The sequence below is a fragment of the Anolis sagrei genome, chromosome 3 (assembly GCF_037176765.1).
Source record: "Anolis sagrei isolate rAnoSag1 chromosome 3, rAnoSag1.mat, whole genome shotgun sequence".
NCBI lineage: Eukaryota > Metazoa > Chordata > Lepidosauria > Squamata > Dactyloidae > Anolis > Anolis sagrei.
Window position 1 is genome coordinate 235,252,730 of NC_090023.1, and position 16,695 is coordinate 235,269,424.

At 42.4% G+C, this 16,695-nt stretch overlaps 1 protein-coding gene across 1 annotated transcript in view; it reads right to left on the bottom strand.

The window, feature by feature from the left end:
- Nucleotides 1-15,790, bottom strand: part of IRS1 (insulin receptor substrate 1) — a 59,755-nt gene extending 43,965 nt beyond the window's left edge. Inside the window, exon 1 of the mRNA XM_060767860.2 lies at nucleotides 10,740-15,790. Coding sequence (XP_060623843.2) covers nucleotides 10,762-14,340 — 3,579 coding nt within the window. The 5' untranslated portion in view covers nucleotides 14,341-15,790 and the 3' untranslated portion in view covers nucleotides 10,740-10,761. The remainder of the gene's footprint in view (nucleotides 1-10,739) is intronic.
- Between the last annotated feature and the right edge of the window lie 905 nt (nucleotides 15,791-16,695).

A 16,695-nucleotide genomic window follows, 5' to 3' on the forward strand; every position in this document is an offset into this window, starting at 1 on the left:
TTGGATGTTGGGAGTTATCATTTGCCTCAAATCCAGAGAGAACTGTGAACCCAGCTGACAATGGATCTGGGTAGCCAGCTACCTAAGCTAGTACACAATAAAAGAAGAAATGCCTTTGATTCAAGTAGCAGATTCTCTGGATTCATAACTTAAAAAAAAAAATTCCAAATGATGTTTGCCAAAAAATCTGATAAGACATCTGCTTCTTCAATTCACTTTTCCCTAAGCACCTAAACATTATTCGACATGTGCAAAAACACGGCAAATTGCAAAATATCTAAGATAAATGTCCTGCTACAAATGCCTGCCCTTTTGTTAAATAAACCCAAACATGACTAATACTGTACGCTAGAACGCAAAACTGACAGGAAGGGGAGGGTGAAGAAATATCTCTCCAACAAAATCTGAATTAATTTCTACATTCTTAAGCAAACTACAATCAGGTTTAAATTCATCATAGCTTTCATTCTAAATTGTATTTAACTGTATGGTCAATATAAAAGAAGTAAAATTATTTATATTTATGTAATCAGTTTTTATAGAGAAAATAAATGAAAAAATTATTTATATCACATATAAAACTGCTAACAGACAGATGTGAGACCCTAATCTTCTTCACCTGAAATTGCCTTATTGCTGCCCCCAACTCCAAGGATTATGCTGTTCTCTGTCACTCAGTAAAATAACCGACTGCAGATTATCCTATTTACTTTACTCTTTCAGAATTTGTTTGTTTGCATTATAAATTCCAGAAGCTATTTGACTGCTCATGACTTTGTTTTTTGAATAGTTTGCTCCTACTGAACTGATGTCTTATGAAGTTGTTGAGAACCGTTCTCTTTTCTATTTCCACATTATTTATGGTACACAATTATAAGAGGAAAGCATCCTTCCATCCAGACACCTTTTAGACCCAAATGCCTTTCACTTGAAATGGATCGTGTACTTTCCCCTCTCACGGAAAGGTCAGATACCGCCAACACAAACATTATCAATGATATAGCAGGAAGAATTTTTCTTAAAAGACAAATAAAACTTAGTATTAGAGGGGAAGATTTGTAGCATATAGGAGCTTGAAGACTCGTGAGCTCCTCAAAACAAATTATATTACAGTTCCCATCATCTACAACTAACACAACAATACTTTTTGGGTCAATGTAAGCGATAATTATCCAATACGTATGGAAGTTGCCAGACTGGAGACTGAAAGGGTGAAAGTTGTGACAACTGACCACTGGAAACCTTATTCTCTCAGAACCTGATCAGTTTATTTCCATGATATGGCTGAGTGTTAAAACAAGGAAATAAGTATATGCCAAGTCATTCTATTTCTCTTTTTGGAGACTTCCCAATTCATAATGGATGAGCATTTGTAAGAAGAGTGCAAGTCTGAATTTTGAGGATAGGACTAGGCACTTTTGGAATTTATGTGCTGCCTCCACAGATAAAGTGGAAAAATTGGGTTGTTTGTTTTTTAAGGAAAAGTGTTTGTATGGAGGTCAAAAGAGCTGATCAGCTACTTTTCTATACTTCCCTACACCAGATTTTTTTCTTCTAGCCCAATGTTTTCAACCTGGGAGTCAGGACCCCTGCGGGGTCACGAGGGGTATCAGAGGGATCGCGAAAGACCATCAGAAAACAGTATTTTCTGTTGGTCGTGGGGGTTCTGTGTGGGAATTTTGGTCCAATTCTATCATAGGTGGGGTCTAGAATGCTCTTTGTTTATAGGTGAACTATAAATCCCAGCAACTACAACTCCCAAAGGTCAAGGTCTATTTTCCCCAAACTCCACCATTTCACATTTGGGCATATTGAGTATTTGTGCCAAATTTGATCCAGATCTATCCTTGTTTGAGCCCACAGTGCTCTCTGGATACAGGTGAACTACAACTCCCAGACTCAAGGTCAATGTCCACCAAACCTTTCCAGTATTTTCTGTTGGTCATGGGAGTTCTTTGTGCCAAGTTTGGTTCAATTCTATTATTGGTGGAGTTCAGAAGGTTCTTTGATTGTAGGTTGATTATAAATCCCAAATGACAAAATCAATCCTCTCCCAACCCCACCAATATTCAAATTTGGACATATTGGGTATTGATGCCAAATTTGGTCTAGCAAATGAAAATAAATCCTGCATATCAGATATTTACATTACAATTCATAACAGTAGCAAACTTACAGTTATGAAGTAGTAACAAAAATAATTTTATGGTTGGGGGTCATCACAACATGAAGAGGCATTAGGGCATTAAGGGCATTAGGAAGATTGAGAACCACTGTTCTAGCCTAATTTGATATCAGAACTTGTTTGGATTGGGAAAATGAAACAACATAGAAAAAAGACAAGGTGAGGAATTTGCTTCCCCATCCTCATACCTGTTAAAATTAAAGGCTATTCTCTTATCTTTGCAAGTGAATATAGCCAAGAAGTTAGCACACACACATTTTGAACAGCATCTCAGTTTTGCTAATATGTGCAAGATGAACAGTTTTACCTTTCACAATGATAAAATAATAATTGCTAAAGAACAGAATAATTTTACAATTATCTCAGGTAACAGGTATGTAATTTTTAAGAATCCTAAAACTGTCTCTCTATAGCATGTCACAGATTTCTGAATTCCCTGGCTCAATTGGAAATATGGCTGAATATCCAGAACTAGACTTTGAACATTTTGACAGCACTCGTCCAATATTTTCTATCTGTAAAATCTGAATGGGAACTTTCAACATATAAGAGAGAGGATTTCAGAAGTAAACCTATTATTTAGATACTAAACTAGCAGTTAAAGTAGAATCTAAACTGCGATAAAACAGAAACACACACCACACATTTTTCACTACCTTCCAATCCCACTGCAAAGTTTTAGGAAGAAATTAGCAAACCTTTCAATTATGGAAGGTTAAATGTGACCTAGATATGTCAAGCGTGATCACAGAGATACACTTCAAGGCATCTTTTAGTTGGTTTTTTAAAAGTGCAAGACTTTGTAAAAAACCCTTTAACTATTGACATTCTGTGTTGCTTCAAATTTGTCGCATGGATACTTCAATAATTAATGTTGTTTACTCAGGTATTCCCAATAGAATGTGCACATTGTCTTTTTTGCCACTGCCAAATTTCTTAAAATTGTTTACAATCCATATTCTTTTTTTTTAAAATGAGTATAACCACAAAGAATGAAACCAAAGCTGTACACTTAAAGTGGTATACAGTCAAGAGACTAAGACTACAATTTCAGCATTCTGGTAAACTGGGAATAAAGCCACTTTTGCGAACTACTGTATTTCAACATGTTCCATAAAATGTCATACAAAAATGATTGAAACTGGCAATGGTTTTATGTGATGCTTCTTATCGAGATTTTCCATTTAAACAAACTATTTCGTACTCTCCCTAATTCTTTGGCTTACACGTGACAGTAACTCTTCTTTTTTTCTTCCTTATCTGAAAAGTTCTTTCAGAATTCAATTCCAAAACATGCTGTGTAAAGAAGACCAGTAACTCATCAGCTTTTAAATTTTAAAATAAAAGTCTACTTAATATGAACAAAGGTAGGCAGTTGTAAGGAGCTACGCTGTCCTCCATCTCAGTATTAATCTCTTGTATACCACTGCTCCGGGCATTTACTTCCTAGCCTGGCTCCAATATTACACAGTGATCCAAATTAAGAGTAAACCGATAGCAGGAAAAGTAGTGTGATGTATGTGCACACAAAAGAGATTTTTATTGAAAATGAAACCTGGTCCATAACGTAACTGCGTGAGTGACCTGATAGAGTGGCTTGCACTACTTTGAAATGGGGAAAGTATTTAAATATTCTTCTAAGTTTGAAAAAAAACCTCTTTAGAACTAAAAACCTATAAAACTATTGATAATAGATAATGATTAACTCAGGGATGGGCAAGCTAAGGCCTAGGGGCCAGTTGCGGTCCCCTGGGTGCTTACAGGCAATCATTTTCCCTGTCCTCTTGGCAGAAGGACATGGCAGCCCGTCACATCCTTATGCCAAAAAAGATGGGAGAGGAAGGCACATAACAACTGAAAGCCGACTGGAGTGCTCTTAGCCACTGTGTGTCTTGGCCTACTCGTGGCATAAGGACGGTGAGAGCAGTCTCATCTTTATGCTGGGAGGGTGGCTTGAAGAAGGCATGCGGTAACTGAGAGCTCTCAGGAGCACTAACTGCCGCCTGTCTCACCTTCCTTCCAGCATAATGCCAAGAGGACATCCTGAGGATAGGGGAAGGAGGATGGGGAGGGGTATCTGGGGAAGATCAGGGCAGTCACTACATGTCCTGCTTTCCTCCTGGCATGATAAGGCAAGCGTGCCCGTCCTTATGCTGGAAGGACAATCTGAGGATGACCCAGGCCCTGCCCTCTCCCAGACCCTCCCCCCCAGGCCCACGCCCTCCCCCCCAGGCCCACGCCCTCCCAGCATCTGCCTGGCCCTGCTCCCTCCTGGCCCAGCCCTCACCGCAATACAGCCCCAAGACAAAAGGTTTGCCCATGCCTGACTTAACTGGAAGTTAGTTAATCTGAATTTAGATAAAAGCTTTGAATCCATTTTATGTATTTTACAAACAGCACAACTAAGATTCCAAACTACATATCCTCTAAATTTCTATTTAAACTTGTATAGAAAATATGTATCCCCTTTCTTCACATTAGAGTTTATGTACCTATACACACACATATGAAGGATGCAAACACAAAGAGACACTTTGATACTTTCATAAGGAGAGCAGTTAAGAATATCCAAGGCAGTTTGTAGTGTGTCGAGCCATGCACGCATATGTCTTAGCAATACAGGTTAAATAGTCTTATCCAAATTGCTTAGAACCAGAAGTGTATTGGATTTTTTATTTGATGATGGGATACCAACCAGTATTTATATGTACATGCCATAATGGGATATCTTAGAGATGGGACCCAAGTCTAAAAAATAATTGTGGTTTCATATATATACCTTGTACACTTTGCCTCAGGAAATTTTATACAACATTTTGAATAATTTTTTGCATGGAACTAAATGTGTGTACATTCAACCATCTGAAAGGGAAGGTGCCACTATGTCAACCACTTGTGGGACAATTTCAGATTTTGGAGTATTTTGGATTTTGGAAGTCCAGATAAGGAATGCTTAAATAACACAATATCAGCAAAATCTGCTATTGGAAGAGGATCTCTAGCCACTTACATAATTCCTAGTTATGTCTATGACAAGTTTTATAAATAAGTTCCATCTTGAGACACTACATCAAAAACGCATAAGACAGTTCCCAAGTTGCAAACAAGACAGGTTCTGAAGGTTTATTCTTACGGTGAATTTTTATGTAAGTCAGAACAGTTACATTTTTAAAGTGTAACTCCAGCCATTTGCAGTTTCTCAGTCGCTCCTGACACGACAAAAAAACAACAAAAAAACCAACCCTCCAGCCACACACACACACACAGGCTTTGGATAGCATAGGGAAGGGTTAACACCTGTGTGGTGTTTGTTTTGCTATCTATGCCCCTATTCAGATTTCACCTCACTTTCTGTCCCTGTGATAACTGGATTTTGAAAATTTGGCTGGTTGTGGCAGCAAGGATTAGTGCTAAAGCTTCAGTTGAGACACCTTTTCCTCATGATAATTCTTTCAAAAGTGAAATTCCCTTCCTAGGAGTAGATTTCTCTCACTTTTTCTTGTCTCACCCCCATTCTTAACTATGAGTTGTTTGTAAGTTGGATGTTTGTAACCCAGGGACTGCTTGTACTTGCCAACCAACCCAGTTCTTGCTGATGCTGGACAGACAAGTACTTCTGGATAGTCAAATGTTTTCAGCATGATTTATCTTCTTTCTGCTATCAGTAAAATACTTTTCACCATGTAAAGAAAAAACAGGTATGGCCTTTGTCCCAAAAGTGATACATTATTTGTGAAGCTAAAATACCTACCTATTGATAAGATAGCACCACCTCCTCCAAACAATGGTTCAGAGGCATAAGGATGGGCTATGTGTGTGTGATATTTGAATTAAATTGAAATCCTTATTCAGCTGAATTTTTCACATTTTTTGATTATTTTATAGTTTTGTGCTTTTGTTAATTTTCCCTTGGGATGATACCCAAGATGGCCCCTGAGATGTGACTGGTTTTAAAGACAAACGAGCTTTTAAACCATGTACCAAAAGGAGGAGGGAACAGGGAAAGTAAGAACATATGTCAGCTTCTAACAGTCCCATGAATTCATAGGAATACTTCATTGCTGTGGTTCAGAAGATCAGAGGGCATAATACAGCCATATCAGGGGAGGGGAAATGAACTAACACACACCTCTTCTGAGTTAAGAAGAGTAAGTATGTTAAAGGCTCACTTAGGCTATATTCATACAAGTATAACACGTTCAATTTAAATCCTTAAAAAGCCTTCATCTTAAATCATTGCACTGCTCATAAGTTAAAGTGGGAGAGGACAGCGCTGTAGATTTATAACCAGCATCATATACTAACTTCTGGACTATTTGCTCATAAGAACATTACAGAAATTCTTTAGCTTCCTTAGGTAATACCTGTTAACTCCAGTGAATATGACAATTGCCACTGTAAAAAGAGAGAGAGAACAACTCTGGAGCAACCAAACGTGATTTTCTTGATAAAGAGTTCCCTGAGAAACAATGGAATGCAGATGCATGAGAAAAATATAAAAAATGTACCTGTTTGATAACCCCATTAGAAATACCTAGTGATATTTGCATAGCTAGAATTAAAAACCACTTTTTTACAGTTTCACCCAAATAAAGTTGCACCGGAGAACCAAACATCTTTGCAGTCAACAATATAAAGTGACCAACAATGAGTTTTACTCTTTGTGTCAACGAAACTATACTGGTAAGCAAATTCCATTCCAAGCCGAAACAGTACTGTGGCTATGAACTGTATTTTTCTCTACGGCTGAATGAGGTGAACATATGGATGTACTCAGATACAAATCAACCTAAAAGATATCAGTTTCAAAGAACCAGGAACAGTGAAATATAATTTAAAAGACTGAAAGTGTTTTGTGTCCCAGACAAAATACACATAACATACATTGCCAATATCTAGCAAATTTCATCATGCACAAAAACAAAATGGGAACAAAATAACCCCTTTCAGAAAGCAACTAAAGAGCAACGTAAGAGGACAAAGAAACAAAAATACTCCTGATTTTAAGGTATTTTAGAAGTCTGAGAAGAATTGTATACTAAAGAGCCAACAATTATTTCCTTGGTAAAAGCAGAGCTTGGGGGATTCTGAACACTGTAGTCAAAAATAGTAACTTCTCTGTGTTCCAAGATCAGTTGAGTTAGACATCACTCCATTATCTCCAATCCCAACATGTACAATGCAAAATACAAATCATAGTAACAGAATTCTACCATCTAAGGATAAATGGCATACAGCAAAATTAAGAACTTCCCCAATCCCAGTATTGATATATTGTTAACTTTCCTTCTAATGTACAAGTATTTTTCATTCTTTGTGCTATTTTATGGCACATTTCGGGTATGTAGAATTTTAATGTATGTATTTGACACGTGGTAAATGCATTTAAATTAACCATTCTATGAAATACAATGATGGCAATGGAAGAGGGTTTGCTAGTTTCAGAAGATACCTTGTTCCAACTTGTTAATGAACTTGACATGCTCAACTTTACCCTTTGATACAGTTACTGGTCTATATATATGGGGCACTGGGCACCAAGGGAGAGAAAGGGGATACATACGTCTTGGGGTATGCAAAATCTTACTTAATTCTTTAGAAACACCCCCAGCATTCATAAAAACAGTCTCATCCCTCTCCCCTTACAACAACTAGAGATTAGGTCTGAATATGCATACTGTCCATACCTCATACTGCCTCTAAACAGCTTCCACACCAGCGGAGCATAAGGATGCTACCTCACTATACACTGAGGTTGAGTGTTAGGCTCAAGGAAATCAAGTACAGTAGTTTGCATCCCATACGCCGACTGGGGGCAGGGGAGAGAAGAGAAACTGGAATTTTCCTGGAATTTGGATTATCTCCTTCCAGTAATGTATAAAACATGACCCTTATAACTCAGGGTTTGGTTATCTTGATATTACAAAGTAGCAAAACTTTGGGGAAAGGAGACTGAAACTGTACAGAATCCTTACAGCAAATGTGGGATGTCTTTTACTTGATCCTATAGTGATCCATATAACAAAGGAACAATAATCACTGGCTTATCGGACACTCCTTTTAAAAAGCACAACTGATTCATAAAATACACAGGCATGGAACAGCATCAAGGAACAGCATATCAGTATCTCTACACGGTCATCAGCCAGGCATCCCTATACATCATTAGATTTGCATGAATAGTTATATAATTGTGTAACTTGTCAACATCTTATGGCAGCATGAATGATCAATCAAGAAAGCAGGAAGACAGAGAATTGTCAAACAATTAAGTACTGAGCTGACTCTGTAGTAACAACACTCATAATTTTTTAGAACTGCAGATCTCTGACTAATATCAAAAACAAAATGGGAGAAGTATTCATAATCTTCAAATCTAGTGGTGCCATGATATTCTATTTAAACTAAACAGACAGCCAAAGAATGAGACCACCCATAAGTGAATTAAGGGTTATGCCCTCAACAAAGTCACTGCAACTACAGTCAATGTCAAGGTAGGAGCCATGAAAAACATATTCACTGTAAAAAAAAAAAAAACCAGGACACACAGCCATCCCTTCTCTAGTATTTGCACTTTGCATGCTGCAATTTTAAAACCAGCCTGCTACACATACAAAAGGAAAACTTTTATATGCAACATGACAATTTGTGGTTCTTAACATAGTTGAAAGCAGTAATAATCTTTCAGTCAACAACAAATACTTGATTTGTTTTTCACAGTGAATGCCACTGAGTTGTAACTGGAGATTCAGGGTACTCAGTTTTCATTCTCAATTCCAACCAATTCAGCTACAGGAAAACTACACCTATATAATCTAAGGGCCTTTATAACTCACATCTCTCCACACTGTCAGTATGCACCCAGCAAACAAGTAATTAAAGCACCTCACAGGAGAAGTCAAATTTTAAATCAAAAAGCGTGCTGCTGGATTTGCTTCCGCCTGTGCCAATGTAAACATTTTCTGTGTCTTACCAGTAACTACTACGGATCAAAGGTAAGGGGGAAGGGTGGGAAGAGGTCAGCTCGGATCATGAGGACTCTGACAATACAAAGCTTGGAGCAGAGGCATCACGGTGCAGAACAGCAACGTTTTGACAAGTATAATTGGTGGAAGAAACACTTTGCAAGAGTGGCAGCCATATTCACATCGGCAGTACACATGCTTTGGAAAAAACTGGCAGTAAGAAAGCCCCTCATTATTGCTTTATTCTTTCTTATGCAGACTCATACCATAAACAAAACTAAACCATTCTCTTTGCTACATCTACAATGTGACGAGTTTATGGAAATTCCACCTAATTTACAATTTAAGAGCTGCTAATTAATCAACTTTTGCTCAATGCAACAAAACAGAAAGCCTTTATTGGCAGTATAAAAAAACTTTACACATATTCTACATTAGTATAATAGCGTATATTTCATACACAGAACTCTATGTAAACACTATCTAATGAATACACATAGAAATCCTTTGTGGTTCCATTCTGCATGTATTTTTCATACAGGAAAACTACTTCAAGGCCACCTAAGTAGATATTCCACCAAGGATTCAATGGTAGAGGTTTCCAATTCTAGCTCCCATGTTCTAAGTGTAAGTCAGACCTTTTGCTCCTGGGCAACACATACTCTTGAACAAACTCACATATAATCATGCATATGGACACAGAGAATTTCTTTCTTTGAAACTTCAATTTTCTGAAGGTGAAAACACATACAACACTCATAAAGACACTTCTCAGAAACTCTGCCAAAAGTAGATTAAGGGATTTCATAAAGATAACATCCACACAGAATTATGATGATGATAACGATGCCACCACCTAGCCTAGACATGTTTACTTGAACATACTTAAGAAACAACTATTTCAGAGGTCCTGCACAATACAGTATTTTGTTTTAATAGAACAGCTTCATTACAAAACATAAACAAAGAATGCCATTTAATGTCTTGTTATTGGGCCTCTGAGCAGCTGACTGTTTTTGCAATTTTCTTTCCTTGTGCAACTGCCTCCATTTCAAAGAACAAATGCCACTGAAATGGGCATTACATAGAAAAACATCAAACAAAGCACGCAGATGTATTTGGTTAATACATTTTTTTCTGAATGGAACAGGTTTCAACATAGTAAGCAGCCTGAGATTCTGCTTTGTATTAATAGCCATTCTGTCTTCACCAGTAGATAAGTCATGGGACTTGGTTTGCTTCCACTATGACTATATCAAATTTATAAACAGAATCTAGTAACACCTCTAATAGTAAACCCTGCTGATGAGAATTAAAATGCCAATCACGCCCCAGACACCAACACAAAAGAGACAGAAGTAAGTAAAAAATGGTCTAAAGGCAATACGCTAAAGCTAGGAACAAAAGAAAAGACACGTTACATAACCTATAGCGAAACGTGATCTAACCATATTCCAAGATTCAGCGTATTAATTAAATGCTTAAAGAGAAATGACTCTTTTAATCATCCAAAGCAGCTTTCACACCATCTCTCCCACTACTGAACCCCACACTATGAAACAATTGTTAGCTTATTACAGCACACTCACCTTGTCTCTGGCTCCTGCCCAGCTACTGGATGTCCTCCCGCTTGTGGAAGCTAATGCTGGCATATGCACTTAATTCATCACTCAAGTGGCTACTCCCACAAGGCTGATTTGGAGATTTAGGTGGCTGGTGCTGCTGTTGCTGCTGCGTTGGCTGCTTGACCCCTAGCAGGGAAGTGCTCTCCTGAGGATGAGGATGTTGGCGGCGATTAAAATCCTTCACTAAGTCCAAGTCAATGTAATTGAGGCCATTTTCAGTACCTCCACCAGTCCCACCAGCTATCTGCTCCCTCCTGATTGCCATACGGTGGCCAGAGGAAGATCCCAGCTCTCCAGATATGGGCTTCAGCCAGACATTTTCAAAAGAGGCTGAGCTGTGACGCTTCACATCATCAGAGCCCCCTCCAGGTCCATGGGGTACAGCTGGCCCCCCCAGGCCACCACTAGGGGTGGTGGAGGAAACAAAAGTCTCAGAACTATGGCGTCGCCGGCCTCCCTGGGGGTCAGCACGGATCACTTTGGCACTCTGGGTGCTGTGGCTAGGGCTGAGGCTGACATGTGTAAAGGCGCTGGTCATCCCTGGGCCCCCAATCATGGATGAAGAACAAGAGTGGGGCAAAACTGAATCCAAATCCCCTGGCTGGGCCTGAGGATGAGGGGAGGGCAGCCCAATAGGAGGTGAGTTTTTCTCTGGCCTACCACGACCCAACCTCATATCAGCATAACTGAGAAGAACAGCTGGAGGAGAAGGAGAAGGGGTATGGGCACAAACCACATAGTGCCCTCCGCTACCCAACTGCATGCTCCTATAGTCTCGGCCACCAATGCGGCCTGACCCACCCTGGCTTGCCTGCCCTGGTGCTAAGCTGGCTGGGCAGGCAGCCCTCCAGTCCATATTCATATACTCCTCAGAACTGGAGCCAGTATCTCCATGAGGCAGAGGTGATGGGAAGGGCGGCTGCTTGAATTCAATGTTCACATACTCACCAGGACTTTTGGGCTCTGGAAGCTGTTCCCGAGCACGAGGCAAAGTGCTGGCCTTTGTGCCATCCAAGGACAGACGGGTAGGTCTGGCCAGACGGCTCTTGGTCAGCGCTGCTGAGTCCACAGGACAAGGAGAGGGCTGCTGCAATGGCTGTGTAAGAACAGAATATCCAACACCCTCCTGTCCCCCAGGGCCACCAAGGCTATCACTACTAGTGGATGAGGAAGAGTCCTCAGCAGCAGCATAAAGCAAGCGGCCAGAACTAAAGGACAGGCGCATTTGAGTATTTCCCTCTTCACCTGTCCTGCGTTGCATGTGCTTGAAGGAGCGTGGCAGGGAGAAGTAGGAATAGATGGGCTTATGGTGGGACTGGGTGGGACCCTGCACTGATGGCTCTTCTGGGCCTGGAGTTCCTGAGCCAGTGAAGTAGCAATCTGGAGGGGTGCTAGTAGCAGAGCCACTAGCTGGAGACATGTTAATGTAATCACTGCCACCGCTTGGCAGCTTCCCCTCATTGCTCTCCACCGAAAGTTTGGGGTGATGACTCGTCCCATTCAGCCACAGTTTGCTGTAACCACTGGGACCACTATCTGGAGAACAACTGCCACTTGGAGACATCATCATGTAGCCATTGGAGTCCACCATGGCTTGGACATGGCGGCCTCCTCTTCCAGGGTTGATGATCTGCTGTGGGGCTGACACACTCTTGGGACTCATGGGCATATAATCACCACCTTTGGAAGCATTACCACCACTGGGCACAGGAGCAACTCCTGGCAACATTGGCATGTAGCCATCATCAGTGTGTGGGGTAGAGTTAGTCCGGCGGTGGTTGCCTTCCACTTGATGCATTTCTATACACTCTTCAGGGTAAGAATGGGTTGGCACAAAAGCAGAATGTCGAAAAGAAGGGAGCCTGCTACCACCACAGGAATATGAGGGGAGCATCTCGGTATACTCTTCAATGGAAGCTACTGAAGACTGTGAGGGGGTCTTCTGGTGGGAGATGGTAGGAGAAGTTCCAGCTGAATGTGTCCGTTTCCTAAAACCTTTCTCCACATCACCCACATCCTCACTGCCAAGCCGGGGACAGCAAGGAGTATAGCGTGTCTGCTGCTGAGGGTGACAAGGGCGTGGGGCAAATTGCCCATTAGAAGCTGTGATGCTGCAGCAGGAAGAGGCAGATTTCCCTCCCATGCATATATAGTTGTTAAGATCCTCGTCTCCCCTGGCAGGTGGTGTGTGTCCCAGAGAATCAGGGGTTACACTTCGGAAGGAGCTGCGGAAGTCACAAGGACTCGATCCATACTCATCAGAGGAGATGAAGCCCCCATCACTGGGGGAGCCTGAGACTGAAGCACTGGACCGGCGTGGAAACAGGCAGTCTGAGGTGGAGCCATGACCACTGGTACTGCTGGATGAGAGGCTGACGGGGCTTGTGGCAGAAGGAGAACAACGTGAGGAAGGCATTGGGATGGAGCGACTGTGGTTGAGAGGAGGATGAAGTCTGGAGCTGCCGCGGTGCCTGTGTGAGTGAGTCCGATTGGCACTTGGACTCACTGGACTTCCATCCACTGATGCTGGCCTTGACATAGTGCCTTCTCCATCACTGGATGCTCGGACACGGAAAGAATTGGGCTTTCCCCCTCCAACTCCACTGCCAGCAGGGGAGGTAGCAGTCACACTTTCTGTCCTAGACCTACGGCTGAGCCCCACCTGACTGGGCGGTGGGTTGTTGACATGATGCCTGCTCCGGAGAGGCACAGAAATAGGATTGGAGCAATTAGAAGAAGACTGGCTTTTGCTACGAGGTCGGAACTCCTCACTCATTGCCCGCATAGCCTCCAAGATGGTCTCGTGCATATTCTGTGCTACTACTGAGTCATCTACCTGCATCCAGAACTCACCTGGTCCAGTGACCGCAGAGCGCCCCACCTCAATGAAGAAAAAGTTCTCCGAGTGGCCACACCGCCGGATGTTGAGCAGCTGCAGCACCACCGCTGCCGCGTCAGAGTTCAGCTTGACGAAACTGATGGTTTTGTTGGTTAGGCACAAGCGGTAGATGCCAATCAGGTTCTTAGTCTGGCCCAAACCTTTGGGTTTCAAGATCACTTGCCAAACTTCTTTGAACGCTGGGCCAGGAGCCATGTCACCATAGCTATCCTCTCCTGCCTCTCCCATTCCAACATTCCCACCCCCCACAGTAACATCCCCATGGTAGTGGTGGTGGTGATGGTGCTGGTGATGGTGGCTCTTGGCTCGGTTGTGCAGTTGCAGCAGCGCCTGGTACCAACTCTCTTGCTCAGGCTCACTGTCAGCAGCAATGGCAAAGTGCTCATCCTTGGTGTAGAGAGCCACCAGATGCTTGTTTTTGGAGTCCGCCCTCTTGTTGATGTTGAAGCAGCTCTCCAGAGGGATCGAGCGCTTGGGGGCCCCCGATTTGTGTCTCCATTTCTTTTCATTCTCATAGTATTCCAGGCGGGCAGGTCCCAACTCGCTGGCTGCCCTCAGCACGAAGAAGCGCTTGTGCATGCTCTTGGGTTTGCGCAAGTAGCCCACCTTCCTGACATCGGAGAAGAAGCCCTCGCTGTGGTGATGAGGATCGGTGGGGCTCGCCATGCTGGAAGCAGGCAGGCGGCACTGCAGCTCCGCTGGCAAAGGGCAGCTTCCAAATCAGCAGAGAGACAACGGAGAACGAATGCAGCAGCAGTAGCAGTCCAAAATACCATTCATGCAGCAGCCTCGCAAGAACAACAACAAAACAAACCAATAATAAAGCTCCAAAATGGGAAGAGTGGTAAAGCAGAGAACAGCTGTTCAGAGCCTCTGCTGAGTTAGGTGCTGCTGGTTTTTGTGTTTTAGTCCCAAATCAACCTTCTTGGGGGAAACGTGGCTTTCAGAAGACTCCAGGAAAGCCTGGTACAAGCAGTAGCTTGGGAGCAAACAGAGCAGGGCATCCTTTCATCCAAACAGGAGTGGAAATTCCTCTCGGGAAGGGAGCCATCAGGGTTTCCCCTGTCGCCTCTCTCTCTCCCAAACAAACAACCCCCTTCTTCTCAAGTTACCCTTCAGAAAGGAACCAATTTGGGATCCAATATCCTCTTGGGAGGGAAAGGAGGGAAGGAAGGAGGTGGAGAGAGAGCTTGTTTTGCCAAAAGAATAAAATAAGTCTTTAACTTGAACACAGGTAACCCTTTTTCCAATCCAATAAAAAAATAGCAATAATAATGAAAAAAATGAAAACAAACCCAAGTAGTCCAACAGCACCAAGACCAAACAAGTGGCAAAATGTTTTTTTTTTCTTCCCGGATAGTAATAATAATAATAATAATAATAATAGTGAAACCAAGAAGTCCAAACAGCACCAAGGTTAAATAATTAAATCCTTCTGGTAAGGGAGGGAATCCAAAGAAGCACAGCAAAAATCCTCAAATAATAATAATAATAATAATATTTCAGAGCGGGTTCTCCTTCAGTTTGTGATGGTCGACCCCATTCAGTCCCGTCTGGTTAGGAAGAAGGGAAAGTGCTCTTTCCCCCAAAGGAAGAGGAGGAGGTAAGCAGCAGGAACAGCAGCAGGCAGAGGCGAGCGAAGGGGGGAATGGAGAAGGAGGCGGAAAGGAGGAGTGGAGGCTGAGGAGAAGGAGGCACATCTTCTGCGTCTTCTTCGCCCACTTTTCTCTTCCTCTTCTTCATTCCAGTCTCAGAGCAGCAGGAGGAGAGCAGGGCCTTCGTCTTGCAGCAGCAGCAGCACCACCAGTGCCTCCTCTCCTTCCTCCTCCTGAAGGGAGCCCTCTCCTCCTCCGCCTGTGCGCGCTCCCAAACCAAAACAAGCGGCTCTGTGTATGTGTGAGTGAGTGAGTGCGAGAGAGCGAGGGAGAGTGCGTGTTCAGGAGGCCAGCCCCCTCCGTCTCACTCTGAGGAGCAAAACACGTGACGGCGCCAATGCGTGGACCAGCCCCACCGCCAGCCCCAGCCGCACTGACGAGCAGAGAAGTGTGTGTGGGGAAAAATCAGCGAGTGCGCATGCGTGTAGGAAAAGCGCTCACTCTCTATCTCTATCTCTCTCTCTCGCGCTCCCGCTTTGGGAGCAACCTAACCTACTAGCGCGGCATTCCAAACCCAACCCGCCCCTTTCATTCAGCACCTCAAGATCAGAGTGCTTACCTTTGGAAAGGGGTTTCGGCCATCCCATTGGCGCATCTACCTATCATTCAAAGGATGCTCGGGGGAAAGGGAGGGGGGATGTGGAAAGCCAGACGGGGAGGCACCCAGGGTTGGTTGAGAGGCATGGCGTAGTATTTCCTTCCCTCTCTCTCTCTTTCACTGGCGTGTTATTTATAAACGAGAGATGGGTTGTGAATCTCACGCATGCGCTCTGCCTCCTCCGTGCGGCCGCCTGTGATTTAAGCGGGAGGCTGCGGCTGTGCCCTGCAGACCCCCCTTTTGTAGTAGTATTGCTCATTCACATTTTGGAGACTGCGACTATACACACGCACACAAACATACATATATAGATATCTCAGATTAGATTTCTCTCACATATATAGATATCTCAGACACATAGATATATACTGCAACTATATATATATATATATACACATACATACACACACACAAACATACATATCTACATTTCTCTCACATATATAGATATCCCAGACACAGATATATACTGCAACTATATATATATATATATACACACACACACACATACATACATACATATTTAGATTTCTCTCACATATATAGATATCCCAGACACATAGATATTCATTCATATATCTATATATGAAAGAACAGAGATAAACAGAGAGATAAACATCCATGCATACACATCTATGAATAGGGAAAAAAACCTGAATAATGCTACTATACACACGCAGATATACACACACATCTATATAAATAAAATTTTTGAATACTGCAACAACACACACACACACACAAACATACATATTTAGATTTCTCTCA